Below are 19,163 nucleotides of genomic sequence, written 5' to 3' on the forward strand. Positions count from 1 at the left end.
GCATGTTTATAGAATTACGTTGTCTCTAAAACAGAGGGCTTCCCTGGTGGTAAAGAACCTGCTTGCCAATGCAGGAGATGCAAGAGATGCGGGTTTGATTCCTGGGTTAGGGAGATCCCCTGGAAGAGAGCAGGGCAAACCATTCCAGGGTTCTTGCCTGGAGAATCCCATGGACAGAGGAGCCTGGCAGGCTACAGACCACGGGGTCACAAAGAGTTGGACTCGGCTGAAGCAACTTATCGCACACGCACGCCCCAAAACTGGAAGGAACCCAAATGTCCGACAAATGGTGGATAAACAACCACTAGTCAATCTGTAAAACTGAATGGCAGTCAGCAATGAAAAATAATAAACTCTTACTCTGTGTAAAAACATAACTGAATACCAAAGGCATTATGCTGAGTGACAGAAACATACAAATGGATAGTATTCAGCCTTGGAAAGAAAGGAAATCTTGTCACATGCTACAGAATGGATGCACCTTGAGGACATTATGCTGAGCAAACTATGCCAGTCACAATAACACAAGTATCATATGATTTCACTTACCGAAATATCTAGAGTAGTCAAATTCATAGTTACAGAAATAGTAGGATGGTAGTTACTGGGGACTGAGGGGAGGGAGACCCAGAGAGTAATTTAATAGGTACAGAGTTTCAATTTTTCAAGGTGAAGAAAGTTCTAGAGCTCTGTTGCCTAACAATGTGGATATATTTGAGCTTTGTGAATGTCTGTGTGTGTCTCTGTGTTATCACTGTTTTTTTTATTACCATTATACTTATAGTTAACTTCCATCACCATGGTGGTGGTTTAGTCGCTAAGTTGTGTCTGACTCTTGCAGTCCTCAGGCTCCTCTGTCCATGGGATTTCCCAGGCAAGAGTACTTGGGTAGGTTGCCATTTCCTTCCCCCAAAACATTACTGTTTACTTGGTTACTAAGTGATATGGAAATAAGATGACAAAGGCTAAAATAAATTTCTGAAACTTTAATTTCATTTTTGTTACATAAAAATTATATACATTTATATGCTGAGACTATACAATTCCAGTGTAAAGTGCAAATCAAAACTATACGGAATTAAATACAATAATATATAAAGCCAACAACAATATATATATGAGATTTAATATCCTCTATGAAACCATGGCAAATTGAAATCTATGAAGCAGGAGAAATCTAAAAGTAGGTACATAAGAATAAATACAAAAGGTCAAGAAACCTTTTCATATATCTTGACTTAGGTTTTACCTAAATTAAACAAAAATATGTTTAATATCTAAATTAAACAAAAATATGCCACATGGTGGCATCACCATCTTTCATCAAACTGAAAACTGTAAACATTTCCCAAGACAGATTCTTATTAAAGCTTTGTGAGTATCTGCCTCCATGGCCTGGAGGTGAATGAGGAAAGATCTAGTGCTTTTTCAGGAAAAAAAAAAAAAAAAGGATATGAATATGTTTTCAGTTCTACACTTCAAAGTGTGCAAATACATGTGAATTACATCCTGATACTTGCTCTCATTATAAAATAATGCCAGTGTGGTACATGCACCTCAGCTTTAGCCCTCCAGAGAGGCAAGGGGCCTGGGAGTTGGTGGGGTGGGGTGGGGGGGGGCAGGGGGAAAGAGGCAGGTAGGTGGGAAAGGTGGTGGTTATTAATACACCAACTTGGTTTTTCCAAGATACTCAAAGTGCATGCATTGTCTAGCATGAATTTTAAACTCTGTAATCTGAATCCTCAAGGAAACCCAGATTTCACATTCTGAGTCCATTTTTCAAGTTCCTTTCCTATCACCACCCCGGGTTTGTGACGAACAATCGGCCCTGCTGGTCATTTTGGAGAATCTAGGGGGTTTCAAGGTTTGGCTCTAACTGTCAGAGCTGTGGTCTCTGCTGAGTAGGCTTGGGTCCCTCTGGCTCAAATCAAGCTTCTTCTGACGCCGAAGAGGTGGACTGGCCTCAGAGCTCGGCCCTTCTACTCCATCCTTGGTTGGCCGCAGGGTACCCTGCACTGGGGCCGGAGAGAGCCAGCCCTCAGCAGGGAAGGCACAGGCCGCCTGGTTGGCCATGGTGTATATGGTCTGCGCCGCGGCCCACAGAGGCCCCCGGAGCTGGGCCAGCTGCTGCCAGCACTGCGGGGAATATCCCGGCTGCTTGTGCATGTGGACTATGCTCTGATAAATGGCCTCGGACATATAGCGCAGGGAGGTCACGAGGCTTTTTCGTAGTGGAGGCAACTGGTCTTCGGGGGACCTGGATCTGGGCCGCCGACTGCGCCCAGGGCGCCTCGGGTGGGGTCTTCTGGAGCGAGGAGCCCGGGTCTTTTCGCTGGAGCTGCTGCGGCCAGACTCAAGCACCTTCCGTTTCTTGTTTTCCGAAGTCACACTGGGTTCATCTGGAGAGGCCCCTACGGACAAAGCATGCGGGTGAGAGACCTGCCACATCAATTCCCAAGGACCCCCCATCCCAGGGATCTCACCACGCGCCTTCAGGTACACCCCACCTCTCCTGCGCCACACCCTCAGCTCTAGAACGAGATGATGCTACACCCATCTTGGGCGCTCAAATGCTCCAGGGATCCCAGAGTTTCCAAATGCCTTCAGCCATTGGACAACCCCCTTTGTGCCCACGCACTGGACAGGTCACCTGCTTTCTCTTCACACACCTCGAGACCCAAAAGCAAGATCCTACCTGTTCCATCGCAGGTGCGGTTCCTGGAATCCATCTTCCGCTTTCTGGAACTCTCGGAACTGGAACCGCGTTCTGAATCTGTGGATCAGGTGAGAGTTTTGAGTGACTGCTTGCAACCCGTGCCTTGGCAATCTAGCTGATCCCCGACACACAAGAAGCCAAGATCGCAACAAAAGCTGGTTTGCCCGCTACGCATCCTAGAGTTCAGGATGGGCAAGGCCTGGCGGCCAAAGCTCACCTAGTTCCCTGCTCAGCGAGACTGGGGTACCCCCTGTCCTGTCCCTCTTCTCCAGAAAAATTAAGTCTTACCTGAAGGAGCAGTGTGTCTGTTTCTGTCTTGGGTCTCGTTTTCCTTCGAATTATCTTTCTCATCCATCTCGGGCTCTGATCCTGGAAAAAAGGGGGAATTAAATGACTGCCCACCTTGGGGGACACTGAAGTGTTTAGTCCATCCCTCGCCCGTATTTTGGGGCAAATCTCTCAATTGAGGCCCTGCAGACGCATCCTATATGAACTGGAGCAATACGGTTCTTGGGGATCATCGCCACAGTACTCAGAGCCCTCATAGGACTAGGGTTCGGCTCCTATCACCAATCTCCAAATAAAATACCCACAAATTAGATGTCCCTGATTCCATTCCTCCTTTCCACCCCAGACCAACAGCTCAGGTTCCTATCTGGCCTCTGGACGTGGCTGTCTAAGTGGAAAGAGAAGGTCTTGCCTTTTTCTTCGGATCGTTTCTCCTCCCCATCTGAGCCCCTTTCTTCCACGGAGTTCTGTTGGAGTTGGGAAGAGACTATTTTGCCTTTCCCTTCAGAGAGTTTCTCCTCCACATCAGAGCTCTTTTCTTCAAAGGAGTCTTGTTGAGATGGGTTCTGGTCAGTGGGTTGTTCCATGGAAGGGCTGTTGGGGTGCCGGTCTTCTGTGCCGGATTCCATCTGGAGCTCCAAACGACGTGCCTGCTCTCAGAGAGGTTCGGAGTGAGACGTGTCCACTGGAGGGATGAACCAGCCTTTTATTAGAACCTCAGGGGGCGTGGCTTGTTCCTATTGGTTGATTGGGTTATGCCGTCTTCTCGTGAGATTAGGAGCCTTATTTGTGGTTGTACTGTTAGACACGACTGAACCGACTTAGCCGCAGCAGCGGCAGCCATTTCCTACTCCCTGGAATCTTCCCGACCCAGGGATCGAACCCTCGGCTCTTAGGTCTCCAGCACTGGCAGTCAGGTTCTGTACCACTAGTGCCACCAGGGAAGCTGTGGTTTAAAATATTATAGAAATTGGCAAAACCTAATTGTAGCACGTTGTTTCAGATGTTTTTTTCTCATTTGAGAAAAAAGTGGAACGTATAAAGTAATGGTAAACACCTATAAAACATTCCATCCAATCTGGGGGACGGGATCGGTGATTAGGTTAGGATGATGGGATTATCTGGAGGGCATAGCCAGTGGGTCCTGAGACAGTATAAAGCCCAGCAGAAGAAGGATTTCTAGTCTGCAGTTGCTTCTCCAGTCATCTTGGTGAACATTCTGTCTCCAGTGGTTTTGTGCAGTGTCCACGTATTTGATCGGCTCAGGACAGAGGGCAAGGACACGGCTTAGTTCTGATTTCTCCTTGAGAACTCAAAGAATCCCTCAGAGAAATTGCTGAGTGGGACAAATCTATTGAGGACCAATTTGAGTGTTGAGATGAGGATTAGTTAATTGTTAAATAGCATTTCTTGGCATCGTGCCTGATTCACAAAATACTTCTAAAATGTCAATTTTTAGATGAAAGTCAAACTTTTTAAATAATGGTTACTCGGAGACTGATTTATGTATGTGTGGGGTGAGGTGTTGGATTATCAGTTATGGAGCCCTGTTGTCTTTGAGCAAGGGCTTTTAAAAACTGTGAGTTATTAACTTCTCTTTATCCTGGTGTACTCAGGAAAATTAGTTTGCAGCTGATTTAAATTCAGGACCCTGAATATTTTTAATGCATGAGGTTTTTTTTTTTTTTTTTTTTTTCCCTAAATAGGGTCTATTTTTATAGCAGTTTTTAGCTCACAGCAAAAATGAGCAGAAAGCTCAAATATTTCCATGTACCCCCTCCCCAACTCATGCAGATCCTCTCCCACTGGCAGCATAGGCTTAAGTATTTTAAACATAGTATATAATTGCAAAGTTGTACGGTCATATGTCTATCTTTCTAAGATCATATGGAATGCCAAAGACCAAATTATATTTCTTCATTTCTACACACTGGATATAATTTGGAGTGTGACAGAATGGTTAACAACCACTAGAACATTCCATCCAATCAGGGGAGGTGGGCGGGGCTCTGTTACCATGTGATTAGATTAGGATGATGGTTACCTGAGGGTGTGGCCAGGAGGTCCAGTGGTTAAGACTCTGCACTTCCATGGGAGAAAGCCAAAAAATAAAAATATAAAATACTGAGTTACTCATATATTTTTATCCCAGTGTGTTTAGCAGAACATATGTGGAGCTGGCTGAAATTTAGGACCCTGACCATAAACCTGTAAGAGCTATGTGGAAACCAGAGTTACATTTTCTTTTTAGAAATTTTATTTTATATTTTTATTTTTTGGCCTCCTCCCATGGAAGTGCAGTGTTTTAACCACTGGACTGCTAGGAAGTCCCAGAGATGAGTTATTCTAACTTAATTTGTGTTTGGGAAGTGCTTCCTCAATACTTGAAATTGGTCATTGAAAATATGAAGAGGAAAACACACTTTATTCTAGACCATCAAATATGCCAGTCCCATGATCAGATATACCATGTGCTGACCCTTTCTTTCCTGTCCCTGGCAGAACTGTCTTTTCTTTTTCTTAATATAATCCATTATGGTAAATTTTATTTACTTCTTATGACAGCTTGTGGAATAGGATATTTTCCCACTGCAATCTATTTGTATTTCCATTAGATCTTATTAATTTTTTAGTCAACCCATTCCATCTTTTCAAAGAAGTTCCCTGAGTGAGGGGCTTCCCGGGAGATTCAAGGGTAAAGAATACACCTGCAATGCAGGAGACATGGGTTTGATCCCTGGGTTGGGAAGATCCCCTGAAGGAGGAATTGGCAACCCACTCCAGTATTCACCCCTGGAGAAACCCATGGACAGAGGAGCCTCACTGGCTACAGTCCATGGGTCAGAAGAGTCCGCGAGCACTGAGGGACTAATGCTTTCACTATATCGTTTAAATGAAGTAGTTATAAATGTATCTTTCTAAAGTCTTAGGGAATGGCAAAAACCAAATTAGACTATTTTTTCAGGTTTATACTTCGAAATAAAGTGGGAGTGTAAAAGAATGGTGAAAACACAATACAACATTCTATCCAATCAGGTTAGGTTGTCGGGGCTTTGTCACGTGATTAGGTAAAGGAGATGGGGATATTGGGAGGGCGTGGCCAAGGTGGGGGTTCCTAAGACAGTATAAAGGCCAGCAGAAGGCATTCTGGTAAGTGGTCTCTTCCCTCTTCATCCAGGTAACTGCTCTGTCTCCAGCGGTTTTGCCCAGTGTGCACATATCTGAGTGGCTCTGGACAGACAGCAAAAGCACGATTGAATTCTTTTCTCTTTAGGGGCCTCAGTTTGTCCTCAGCAAACTAGGAGATTGGGAAAACTCTGCAGCGGTCCATTTTCAGGCATTGAGGTAAGGATTAGTTAATTCTTTGCTAGAATTTCTAGCACAGTGCTGATTCACAAAATACTTCCGAAGTGTTAATTTTTACATGAAGGTTAATGTCTTGTATACAGTACAATGTTTCATTTATATAAATTTATATGTATTCTTTTTTCATATTCCTTTCCATTATGATTTGTAATAGGATATTGAATATAGTTTCCTGTACCATACAGTAGGACCTTGTTGTTTATCCATTTTATATATAATAGTTTGCATCTGCTAACCCCAGTCTCTCACTTCATCCCTCCCTCACCCCTCGTCACCCTTGGCAACCACAATCTGTTCTCTATGTCTGTGAGTCTGTTTCATAGATAAGTTCACTTATGTCGTATTTTAGATTCCACGTATAAGTGAAATCATAAGATCTTTGTCTTTCTGACTTACTTCACTTGTATAGTACCTCTAGGTCCATCCATATTGCTACAAATGGCATTATTTCATTCTTTTTTATGCCTGAGTAATACTCATATTTGGAGAAGGCAATGGCACCCCACTCCAGTACTCTTGCCTGGAAAATCCTACAGACGGAGGAGCCTGGTAGGCTGCAGTCCATGGGGTCGCTAGGAGTCGGACACGACTGAGCAACTTCACTTTCACTTTTCCCTTTCATGCACTGGAAAAGGAAATGGCAACCCACTCCAGTGTTCTTGCCTGGAGAATCCCAGGGACGGGGGAGCCTGGTGGGCTGCCGTCTCTGGGGTCGCACAGAGTCGGACACCACTGAAGCGACTTAGCAGCAGCAGCAGCAGTACTCATATTTACCACATCTTCTGTATCCATTCATCTGTGGATGAGCATTTAGGTTGTTTCCATGTCTTGGCTGTTGTAAATAGTATCACCTTATTTTTCATTAATTGGTACTCTGTTCCTAGTAGAAGAATATGTACATATACTTTGAATAAAAAGTAGCAGGTGAGATGGTAGGCAGAGAAGAGGGATGGGACTTGACTGTCCTGTACGTGGGAGGTTCTAAGAATGTGTAAAATTCAATGGCCTAAAATTCAATGTCTAAAATAAAATTTCATTTTCTTTACTCCACAGAGAAAGAGAATCTCTGGGGTAAAACCCCAGCGATGGACCCCAGCAAACTTTCCATGGAACAGGGTAAAGCATTCTTACAGGAGATCGGGATCCCACAAAGAGATGTAAGTACTCGAGGTTTTAGGTCGGGCAAGTAAGATGTTGAGGAATAAGGTGGACTTCCGCTCTGCTTTCAGTGCTAAGGTAGGCTTTCCTGTGCACAGGGGTGAAATTCAATGATGAACAACGTGGGTGCACATAGGAAAGGGTGCTTGGAGATTGAGTTCAATCATATGACCAATAATTCAATCAATCGAACTCAATCAAAAATCGAGTTTCGATCTAATGGAGACAAAAGAGAACCAACATGCTACGGCTCTGGCTCTTCAGTTCTCACTTGGGGATTCCCAGTATTCCCTTAACATCCCACGTTCACCCCCTGTTGCCTGCTCCTTGAAGATAACGAGAAAACTCATCATGGGGTTGGAGGAAAGAACGTTTACACTCAGACTAGCGTTACATTAAAGACCTTAGGAAACTGGGAGTCTGTTTCATCTTCTGTAATCCCAAGGCTTCTTCCTGGGTGCAAAACTCAGATTGTATGTTGGTTCTCTTTTGTCTCCATCAGCTCGACTTGATGACAGAGAAATGGGTAGTTGATGCTTCTGTGGAGGTTCTGCTACGGTTCCCTCTGTTGCCAGGAGAGGACCCAGCTGCCCGCTGTGTCCCCGATAAGAAATGTCAGCCTCCAGTGCACAAGCCTCACGGAGCTCCACAGAGACCTGGAGTCCAAGAGGAGAGGTAGGTCAGACGTCAGACAGTGATGTGGGTAGGGCCTGGAGGGATTCCCAAGGGCACAGATGTAGCTGTAGATTTCTGCCTGCATAGATGAAAAACCAGTTTTTTTTTTTTTTTTTTTCTGGAGTATAGTTGCTTTACAATAGGTCAGTTTCTGCTGTACAGCAAAGTGAATCAGGCACATGTATACATATATCCCCTCTTCCTTGGGTTTCCTTCCCATTTAGGTCCCCACAGAGCTTTGAGTAGAGTCTCTGATGTTATACAGTAGGTTCTCATTAGTTATCTATTTTATACATAGTATCAATAGTGTATATGTGTCAATCCCGATTCCTCCCTCCAAGAGACTTTAAAACAATTATTTATCTAGTTATTGACTATACTGGGTCTTTGATGCTGCACAGGCTTTTCCGTAGGTGTAGTGAGCATTGTGTGTGGGGGGTACTCTTTCTAGTTGCGGTGTGTGGGCTTCTCTATGGCAGAGCACAGGCTGTAGGCACTCCGGCTTCAACAGTTGCAGCTCTCGGGCTCTAGGCACAATAGTTGTTTAGGCACAATAGCTTTAGTTTAGGCACAAGGGCTTTAGGCACAATAGTTGTGGCACACAGGCTTTGCTTCTCCACAGCATGTGGATCGTCCAGGACCAGAGATTGAACCCGTGTCTCCTGCCTTGGCAGGTGAATTTTTCACCACTGAGCTACCAGGAAGACCCTCCCCCAACCATAGACTTTTGACTTGTGTGTCCCTCAACACAGCACAGCCTCAGCCTGGTGTGAGTTTGCACATATATGTGAGCTTGTACAAGGACCCTCAGACTGCTTGTTCATCTGCGGCTTTGTGCAAAAGCCTCTATTAAACGTTGACCTATGGGGTTGGGGTCATGTCTGAAATTTCACAGGTGTTCATTAATTTACATGTCACATCTTTGCAATGCTTTGTCAGAAGAACTGGCAGGTTTTCTCAGTAAGAAGTTGTTATGTGAAAATTGTGAGTTTTCTGAAAGTATGTGGGGAAAAATTCTATACTTGTTGGCTGCCTCCGTTTTAGCTTTAATAAATATTGGTAGATGCTTAAATGTTGGAGGGAGTACCTGGCTAAAAATCCAAAATTCAGGCCCAAGTTTATGTTGAAATTCTCAGGGAGAAACATTAGAAGAAGCCCTGATCATAGCCAAGTCATCAAAACCAGGCATTCAAGGTTGCAAATCTAATTTCCCTGTTTGTAAATAAGAGGATTCATCTCAGGCAATGTCCCACTCTGGAACTAAGTAATGACGGAAAAAGATGACACATTTCACAGAATGGGACATGAGTTCATGAGTAGACCAACTCACAGAGGGTGTGCCTTAGTGATCACTGAGCCCCTCATTCATTCAGAAGTGGGGGTATGATGGGCTTCTGTCTTTATGTTCATTGTTGTTCAGTCACTCAGTCGTGTCCAACTCTTTGCGACCCCATGGACTGCAGCAGGCTAGGCTTCCCTGTCCTTTACCAGCTCCCAGAGTGTGCTCAAACTCATGTCCATTGAGTCGATGATGCCATCAACCATCTCATCCTCTGTCATCCCCTTTTCCTCCTTCCCTCAGTCTTTTTCAGCATCAGTGTCTTTTCCATCAGGGTCTCTGTGTTTACCTTTATTTTTTTTTTCTTGTGACTAGAAAATCCAATAGTCAACTCCCAGGGAAGAATGCCCAGAAGCCCCAGGAGGTGAGGCAGATAAAAAGTCACTACATTCACCAACTGCCCCAGAGACCCACTATGGCTCAGAATGTGAAGAAGCTACTGAGGGGACCTGTGGAGCGGAGGACTACTTTCTCAGGCAAGAATAACAAGGTAGGTGGAAGCTTGGATGTTTCAAGAACCACGGTGTCTGCATGCATCCCAGAAAGTGGATTTTACTGTGGAAATGTTTGCAGGATCTTAGTTCTCCAAGTAAGCATTGAACCCCTGCTTGGGGCAATGAACGTGCTGAGTCCTAACCACTGGACAACCAAAGAACTCAGAAACATCTGTGTCTTATGACTCAGATGTTCTTACTTATCCAAGGCTGGCTTGGTTTGTAGTATCCTCACCAGGACAATTGACCCATCAGCTCCTCTGAGGAGAAACTTTATTCAGTGTTCAGTGTCATGTCAAGCTGGGTGTTTTTCCAATGCACAAACCTGGTTCATTTTTATTACCTTTAGACACTAGATTCTTTTCTCCTTGATCTCTCTCTCTAAAATGCTCTGTGGGCAGCACCATCAGTTCAGTTCAGTTCAGTTCAGTTACTCAATCGTGTCTCACTCTTTGAGACCCCATGGACTGCAGCACACCAGGCCTCCCTGTCTGTCACCAACTCCCGGAGTTTACTCAAACTCATGACAATTGAGTCGGTGATGCCATCCAACCATATCATCCTCTGTCGTCCCCTTCTCCTCCCACCTTCAATCTTTCCCAGCATCAGGGTCTTTTCCAATGAGTCAAGTTTTTCTCATCAAGTAGCCAAAGTATTGGAGTTTTGGCTTCAGTATCAGTCCTTCCAATGAAAAACCAGGACTGATTTCCTTTAGGATGGACTCGTTGGATCTCCTTGCATCGTAGGATCTCAAATTTCCTGGCAGCTCTGGTCCATGTCTTCTATCCCAAATCCATATGCAACTTCAAAAATCTGTCCTTATGCAGCTGATCCTGAAACAATGCAAGAGTTAGGAGCAGCAAACCTTAGTCAGTGGAAAATCCAACTATGACTTTAGAGCCAGCCCTGTAGTCCATTATACTTGCAAGTGGTTTCCCATCTGAGCATTCAACCAACTTTGGATGTGGTCATCCTACAGTACGTATGTATGAAAAATATCTGAGTGTAAATGGATCTGCCCCGTTCAACCCATGTCTCGAAGAGTCAACTGTATTAACCTTTGAAATTTGCCTGTGGGAACTTCTCTGGCAGTCCAGTGGTTAAGACTCCATGCTTCCAATGCGGGGGGCATGGGTTTGAGCCCTGGTCAGGGAATGAAGATCCCACATGCTATATGGTATGGCTTTAAAAAAGTTGAAAAAAACTATAAAATAAATTAATCTTTGAAAAAAGATTGCCTGTGATACCTGTTAACTTCACACTCCTCCCCCACCCCCAGGTGAAGTGCAGAAACTGTGGTGCTTTTGGACACCTGGCCACCAGCAAGTGGTGCCCCATGAAGTCCTGGGCTGGGGCCGTTGCTCCACAGCCTTTGGGCTCCAAGAAGAAGGAGAATCTGGAACCGAGGAGACCCCAGGACATCCAGACTCCAACGTTCTTTAATGAGGCTGTCAGAGAGCAGGAACCAGAACCAAGGTGAGGAATTGTGGAATTCAGAATGATTTTGGTGGGGTGGGGAACACCCTCAGAGCTTATTCTAGTCCTGAGAATCATGATGGGGGAAGGGCCAGCAGCTCTCTTGAAAGGATGGAGAGAACCACCTGAGAGTGTTCAAGGATGAGACCTCAGGAGGGGAAGAGGCACTTCCGGGAGAGGAAGCTGCCTCTGAAATGGTGGAAGGACTTGCCTTTGCAAAAGTCTCAGAACCTTGGCCACCTTCCTCACCCCAATCAGGGGCTAGGACCAGGCTCCAGGGCTGCTCTTGGCTCCTGGTCAGTGGTGAAGACAGAAAGGTAGGGGCATCCAGACACTTACATGAACTGTTCTGCAGGCAAGAGGTGCCGCAGAGAAATGCTGTTCCCCAGACCCACCCTGTGAGTTGCCAAGGGAAGAGACAGAGACAGGAGCCTGAGGATTTGCGTGCCTTCATGAGGGTGAGTCTTGCCCAAGCCCCCCTGCTCTGTCCCTCCCTTCCATCCCCCTTGTGCTTCTATGTGATATAGTACTCTTGCTTGGAAAATCCCTGGACGGAGGAGCCTGGTAGGCAACAGTCCACAGGGTCGCCAATAATTGGACACGACTGAGCCACTTCACTTCATGCCTCTCATGTGTGCAAGGTCATGTTAAACCCAGGCTGGCCGCTAGGTGTCCTGTTTTTTGTTTTCACTTTCTATATTTTTCAGGTTCCATTTTTTTTTTTTTTTTTACACTATGGGTTGGGGAATCCAAAATTCTGGTCCCACTATTTTAATTTTTTATGCAAGTAGGCCAGCAAAAGCTAGTGAAGGCATTTCAGCATTTTTATTGTGCAGTGGCTCAGTCGTGTCTGATTCTTTGCCACCCCATGGACTGTAGCATGCCAGGCTTCCCCGTCCTTCACCATCTCCTGAAGTTTGCTCACATTCAGGTCCATTGAGTTGGTAATTCTATCCAACCATCTCATCTTCTGTTGCTCCTTCTCCTCCTGCTCTTAATCTTTCCTTGCATCAGGGTCTTTCCCAATGAGTTGGCTCTTCACATTAGGTGGCCAACATATTGGAGCTTCAGCTTCAGGATCAGTCCTTCCAATGAATATTCAGGGATGATTTTAGCATACAAAGTGTTTTATCAGATGCCTTCTCTGACTTCAAGTCCAGATGAGGCATCTTTTAACTTGCAATTACTCCCAATTGTCCTCAAAAAGATAGTTGCTATTGACATTCTTCACATTGCATAGGAAAATGTTTCTACCATTGACCTTAACAATAGACAATATAGGAAAGTTTTCATGGCCATAACTGATGGGCAAAAGCCTCAGATTGGTATAGTAATTTTTCCCCTTGACCATCTCTGAGGTGGATTTCTCTGCAAATGTGTAATGACCATTTATTTGCATGTCTTTTCTGTGAAATTTAATTTTGTATGTGTTGTCTGTGTCTAATTGGGTTGTTCCTCTTCCTGTTGTAGAAAAAAACTTCTAGCATATATTTATTTTCTGTCTATTGTATTTTATTTTATTTTATTATATGTATATTACATATATATAATTATATTGTATTAGTCTGCCAGCTAATACAACATTTGTCCCAAATTGCTTATGATGTTCCTGTTTTCTATTACTATATTGTTGAAACGATCAGTGCCAGTGCCGTACTGCATTCAGTTAGATAATTCTGACTCCTGAGGTATCTAATGAGGTTCCTTCTCCCACAGCAACCCACCCGGCCGATGCCTGTCCAAACGTCCAAGAGGAGACCTGTCCTAGGCCCTGTCCTCATGGGTCAGCCACTGGCCCAGATCCCCAAGAAGAGATGACTCTGCCCTTGAACTGAGTGCTTGTGGACACAAGACACGCGGTGGACGCTAATGCCTCACCCAGCTGTGCAGACCTTCTGCCTGGAGGCCACTCTCATGGCCGAGTCGACAGCCAGTGGGCCTGATGGTATCCCGTGGGATATTCCACTCCACCCGGCTTGCCCTGGGTTGTGTCTGTGACCTCTGGGCACAAAGCTAATGTCCTGATATGGGCTCAAAGCCCAGCCCCCAACGTGCTGTACAACAGTGTGCCCAGAACTCAGTGCAGCTTCCAGGCATGACTTGAGAGGGCTTCCTAGATCCCTGTGCAGACTTGCCAGAATCTCTCACCAAAAGGCAAGACTTGGCCTATCTTACAGCTTCCAGCCCCATTCTCAGCACCTGCTCTGGGGCTGCCAGGCTCTCCCATGTCCCCTCAGTACACCTGGACTTGGATCCTGACAAGCACCCACGTGACCAGGAAGACACCAGCCGTGACGCCCAACTTTTTCCTGGCTGTACTCTGAGGCATGTGAGATCTTAGTTCCCTAACTGGGAACGAACCCTCACCCCCTGCATTGGGAGAGTGGAGTCTTTACCACTGGACGCCCCCGGGAAAGCCCCTTTATGCCTGCAGGCTCCACCTAACTCAGTTTGGCCGAGCCCCGTCAAGATCTGCAGTGTCCCCAGTGGTGGGAAGGAGACAGGAGGATGAACTGAGTAGTAGCACTGAAACGTATTTTACCATGTATAAAATAGATAGCTAGTGGGAAGTTGGTGTAGAACACAGGGAGCTCAACCCAGTGCTCTGTCATACCCTAGAGGGGTGGGGTGGGGTGGGGAGGTGGGAGTGAGTTTCTAGAGGCAAGGTACATATGTAGACTTATGGCTGACTGTTGTGTGGCAGAAATCAACACAGCCTTGTAAAGGAATTATCCTCCAGTTAAAACTAAATTAAAAAAAAAAAAAGATCTGGAGTGTCTCTAATCCCCACCACGAGTGTTTCTGGTCAGCCAGACAGAATTGTCTGTATAAGATGGGGTGAGGGCTGGCCAAGCTCCAATCTCAGGTGCTTCCTCCTCTCAAGAAGTCTACACTCGTTGGTCAGAACCCTCACAGCAGCGAGGAATCTGAGGGACAGGTGTGTCCTCGTCTCTTTCTCCCCTGAGTGACCGTGTGACCCTCCCCCTCACTCCCATGGAGGGAGGCTCATCTTCAAGTCTTGCTAGATTGGGATGAGACTGAGTGGCGGAGAGTTGGGAAGATGTGGGCATCCCTGAGTCTGGTGAATCTGCACTTGCCTGTGCAGATTCTGGAACTCCAGATATGACTGGGGACCGGGGGACAAACACTGCCTTGACGTTTTGTAAATTTCTGTTGTATTTAAAATGGAGCTTGCGAAATTATCATAGGTAGTCCTTTGTAAGTTAGCTATGTAAGAAGTGGAATACAAAGAAACTGTTATAATGTCAGTAAAAGCTATGAAATTCATCCGTGTGGATGAGTAAATGACTAAAATATGGGTAACTGGGCAAAAGGCCTGTTTATGATTTTGGAAAATGTCTGAAGAATTTCAGTGTAAGTTCTCTTCACTTGGTTAAGGGCAATTATTTTCTTAACTTTTTGCAGTTTGTTATTAAAAACCATTATAATGTTATTTTTTGATGGATTTCTTTAAGTATTAATAAAATGCTCTGAAATAGAATGTATATTGTAGGTGTTTTCATTTTTGTTTGTCACCTCAAGTTAATTTTCTTTATTTTTCTTCATCAAATTCTCTTGAGTAAAGAGGATCTTGGTACCTGCAGTGAAGTCCAGAGACTGTATCTTGTAAGAAATACAAATCCTTAGCCACAAGCCAGTATTCTCAAACTAATATCTTGAGTCTTATTAACAATTCTAGGTGTTTCATATGTAGCTTGATAAGCGCAAAAATAAACTGGACCTGACTTTGCACATCAGAATCACATGGTGAGCTTTAAAAATTGTCATGACTGGTTCCTGCTCCCAGGGATATTTCCTTACTGGGTTTGGCATGGTGTGAGACGATTGGGGTTTCCCAGGTGGTGCAGGGGTAAAGAATCTGCCTGCCAATGCAGGAGACACCTGAGATGTGGGTTCAGCCCTTGGTTTGGAGAGATGCTCTGGAGTAGGAAACGGCAAGCCACTCCAGGATTCTCGCCTGGAAAATCCCACGGACAGAAGAGCCTGGCAGGCTATAGTCCATGGGGTCTCAAAGAGTAGACACGACTGAGCGCACACACACATACACACATGAAAATATTGAAAATATGAATATTGGTCTCTTCTCCCTCGCTTCCTGGCACCAAGCTTGTAGTTCAGTTCAGTCGCTCAGTTGTGTCCGACTCTTTCTGACCCCATGGACTGCAGCACGCCACGCCTCCTTGTTCATCACCAACTCCTGGAGTTTACTCAAACTCATGTCTATCGAGCCCACAATGCCATCCAACCATCTCATCCTCAGAGCTTGTAAGACCCATGTAAATTCCTAAGTGATAAGAATACTGGTGAAATGGAACAGGACCCTCTGGTTCTTCCTCCTGTGTCCTCTGATTGCCTTTTGTCTGTGGGAAAAATGTTAGCCAAAGGATAAGTTTAATCAGAGAAGTGCGAAAATGCAGAAACAAAGGAAAACAGTCCAACAAGACTAAATACTAACAATTTGGTTATTAAGCAAAGTCAAGGACCTTTAGTTCCTTCTCAAGTACATGATAACTAGACCGTAGCCATGACAACAGCTGACTCAATTCTGAGACTGGACCTCAAATGGAAACAAACTGATCTTCTGACTGAAGATTGCTGCTGCTACATCACTTCAGTCGTGTCTGACTCTGTGCGACCCCATGGACAGCAGCCCTTCAGGCTCCACTGTCCACAGGATTTTCCAGACAAGAATATTGGAGTAGGTTGCCATTTCCTTCTCCCGACTGAAGATTAGCTGTACCTAAAACAATCAAGACAACACTGGTCAGAAGGCTGAGCTCCGAAGAATTGATGCTTTTGAACTGTGGTGTTGGAGAAGACTCTTGAGAGTCCCTTGGACTGCAAGGAGATCCAACCAGTCCATTCTGAAGGAGATCAGACCTGGGATTTCTTTGGAAGCAATGATGCTAAAGCTGAAATTCCAGTACTTTGGCCACCTCATGCGAAGAGTTGACTCACTGGAAAAGACTCTGATGCTGGGAGGGATTGGGGGCAGGAGGAGAAGGGGACGACAGAGGATGAGATGGCTGGATGGCATCACTGACTCGATGGACGTGAGTCTCAGTGAACTCTGGGAGTTGGTGATGGACAGGGAGGCCTGGCGTGCTGCGATTCATGGGGTTGCAAAGAGTCGGACACGACTGAGCGACTGATCTGATCTGATCTGAAAACAATCAAGACAACACTGGTCAGACCACCAAAGACCAATTTCAAGATGACTGTCAGAGCTGACTGTTGTTTGTGCAGGTAGCCTCCTCCCTCCATCTATAAAAGCTATGGGGGTGAAGAGTTAGCCTTTGGACAGGAGTCCATTCTTGGATGACCCCTGGTTGCCGGCATTCAAAATAAAGCAAATTTTCCTTTCCACCAACCTGGCCTGTGTATTGGCTTTTGAGCAGGTGAGCAGCCAGACCCCATTCTCACTTACACTAGGAGCATATTTTGTTCTATTGAGGTGACTCGAGTTGGGCTCTTGGATGGAGGCTGATCACTGGAAAGATCAAGCTATGATTTTGTTGTTGTTGTTCAGTCGCTAAGTCGTGTCTGACTCTTTTCAACCCCATAGACTGCAGCACATAGGCTTTCCTATCCTTCACTATTTCCTGTAGTTTGCTCAAATTCATGTCCACAGAGTCGGTGATGCTATCTAATCATCTCATCCTCTGCCACCCGCTTCTCCTTTTGCCTTCAATCTTTCCCAGCATCAGAGTCTTTTCCAATGGGTCAGCTCTTTGTATCAGGTGGACAAAGTGTTGGAGCTTCAGCTTCAGCATCAGTCGTTCCAGTGAATATTCAGGGTTGATTTCCGTGATTAGAAGCTTGGAATTTTCATCCTGCCCTTCATCTTCCAGAGAGGGTGGAAGGGTCTAGGAATGGAATTAATTATTGATCATGCCTACATGAGTAAGCCTTCATAAAATCGAAGTTCTGGGAATATTCGGTGAATTTCCAGGTTGGCAGACATGTTCACACTGGGAGGGTGAAGCAGCCCAAAGCCACGAGTGCCAAAGCTCCCACAACTGGGACCCTCTCAGACCTGTCCTTTGTGTCTATTCATCTGGCTGTTCATCAATAACCTTTACCATGATGCTGCTGCTGCTGCTAAGTCGCTTCAGTCGTGTCCAACTCTATGTGACTCTATGGACAGCAGCCCACCAGGCTCCTCTAGGCAAGAATACTGGAGTGGGTTGCCATTTCCTTCTCCAACCTTTACCATATCATTTCATAAATGTTAGCTTCAATAAATATTTCTCTGAGTTCTATAATCTGTTATAGCAAAAATTATTTTGGCTGTGCCACATGGCTTATGGGATCTTAGTTTCCCAACCAAGGATCCAACCCATACGCCCTGCAGTGGAAGCATGGAGTCTTAACCACTAGACCACCAGGGAAGTCCTCATAAGCATAGTTTTAAATTGGCACACCCAGTAACCTAACCAAAGGCAATGGCACCCCACTCCAGTACTCTTGCCTGGAAAATCCCATGGATGGAGGAGCCTGGTGGGCTGCAGTCCATGGGGTCGCTAGAAGTTGGACACGACTGAGCAACTTCACTTTCACTTTTCACTTTCATGCATTGGAGAAGGAAATGGCAACCCATTCCAGTGTTCTTGCCTGGAGAATCCTGGGGATGGGGGAGCCTGGTGGGCTGCCGTCTCTGGGGTGGCACAGAGTTGGACACAACTGAAGTGGCTTAGCAGCAGCAGCAGCAGCAGCAGCAGCAGGAACCTAACAAGTGCACTTTCATTAGACTTATCATCACAGTGTATTTTACTTAATTAGTGCTTACTTATCCTAGTTGTCTTACTCCTTTTAGGCTGCTATATCATAGACTGGTGGCTTAAAGACTAAACATTTACTTCTGACAGTTTTAAAAGATAATAAGTTCTAGATCAAGGCACCAGCAGATTCGATGTTGAGTGAGCGCCCCTATCCTGCTTCATCAGTTCAGTTCAGTTGCTCAGCTGTTTCCGACTCTTTGAGACCCCATGGACTGCAGCACACCAGGCTTTCCTGTTGATCACCAACTCCTGGAGATTGCCCAAACTCATATCCATTGAGTAGATGATGCCATCCAATCATCTCATCCTCTGTTGTCCCCTTCTCCTCCTGCCTTCAATCTTTCCCAGCATCAGGGTCATTTCCAATGAGTCAGTTCATCACATCAAGTGGCCAAGGTTTCAGCTTCAGCATCAGTCCTTCCAATGAATATTCAGGACTAATTTCCTTTAGGATAGACTCGTTGGATCTCCTTGCTGTCCAAGGGACTCTCAAGAGTCTTCTCCAACACCACAGTTCAAAAGCATCAATTCTTCAGTGCTCAGCTTTCATTATAGTCCAATTCTCACATCCATACAAGACTACTGGAAAAACCATAGCCTTGACTAGATGGACCTTTGTTGGCAAAGTAATGTCTCTGCTTTTGAATATGCTATCTAGGTTGGTCATAGCTTTCCTTCCAAGGAGTAAGCGTCTTTTAATTTCATGGCTGCAGTCACCATCTGCTGCGATTTTGGAGCCCCCAAAATAAAGTCAGCCACTGTTTCCCTATCTATTTGCCATGAAGTGATAGGACTGGATGCCATAATCATAGTTTTCTGAATGTTGAGTTTTAAGCCAACTTTTTCAC

The 19,163-nt window shown here is 45.2% G+C and overlaps 2 protein-coding genes across 2 annotated transcripts in view; one reads left to right on the top strand and one right to left on the bottom strand.

Moving 5' to 3' along the window:
* LOC102269322 (zinc finger protein 677-like) overlaps window positions 1–19,163 on the top strand; it is an 84,376-nt gene that overhangs the window by 51,030 nt on the left and 14,183 nt on the right. The gene's annotated exons all lie outside the window — the stretch shown is intronic.
* On the bottom strand, window positions 1,873–3,633 carry LOC138991777 (protein FRG2-like-2). Its single transcript, XM_070387743.1, has 4 exons — window positions 3,417–3,633; window positions 3,005–3,085; window positions 2,696–2,773; window positions 1,873–2,411 (listed from the first exon to the last, which is right to left on the bottom strand). The coding sequence occupies exons 1-4, from the start codon at window positions 3,631–3,633 to the stop codon at window positions 1,873–1,875; spliced, it is 915 nt and encodes a 304-aa protein (XP_070243844.1).

This window comes from Bos mutus, chromosome 18, assembly GCF_027580195.1.
Source record: "Bos mutus isolate GX-2022 chromosome 18, NWIPB_WYAK_1.1, whole genome shotgun sequence".
NCBI lineage: Eukaryota > Metazoa > Chordata > Mammalia > Artiodactyla > Bovidae > Bos > Bos mutus.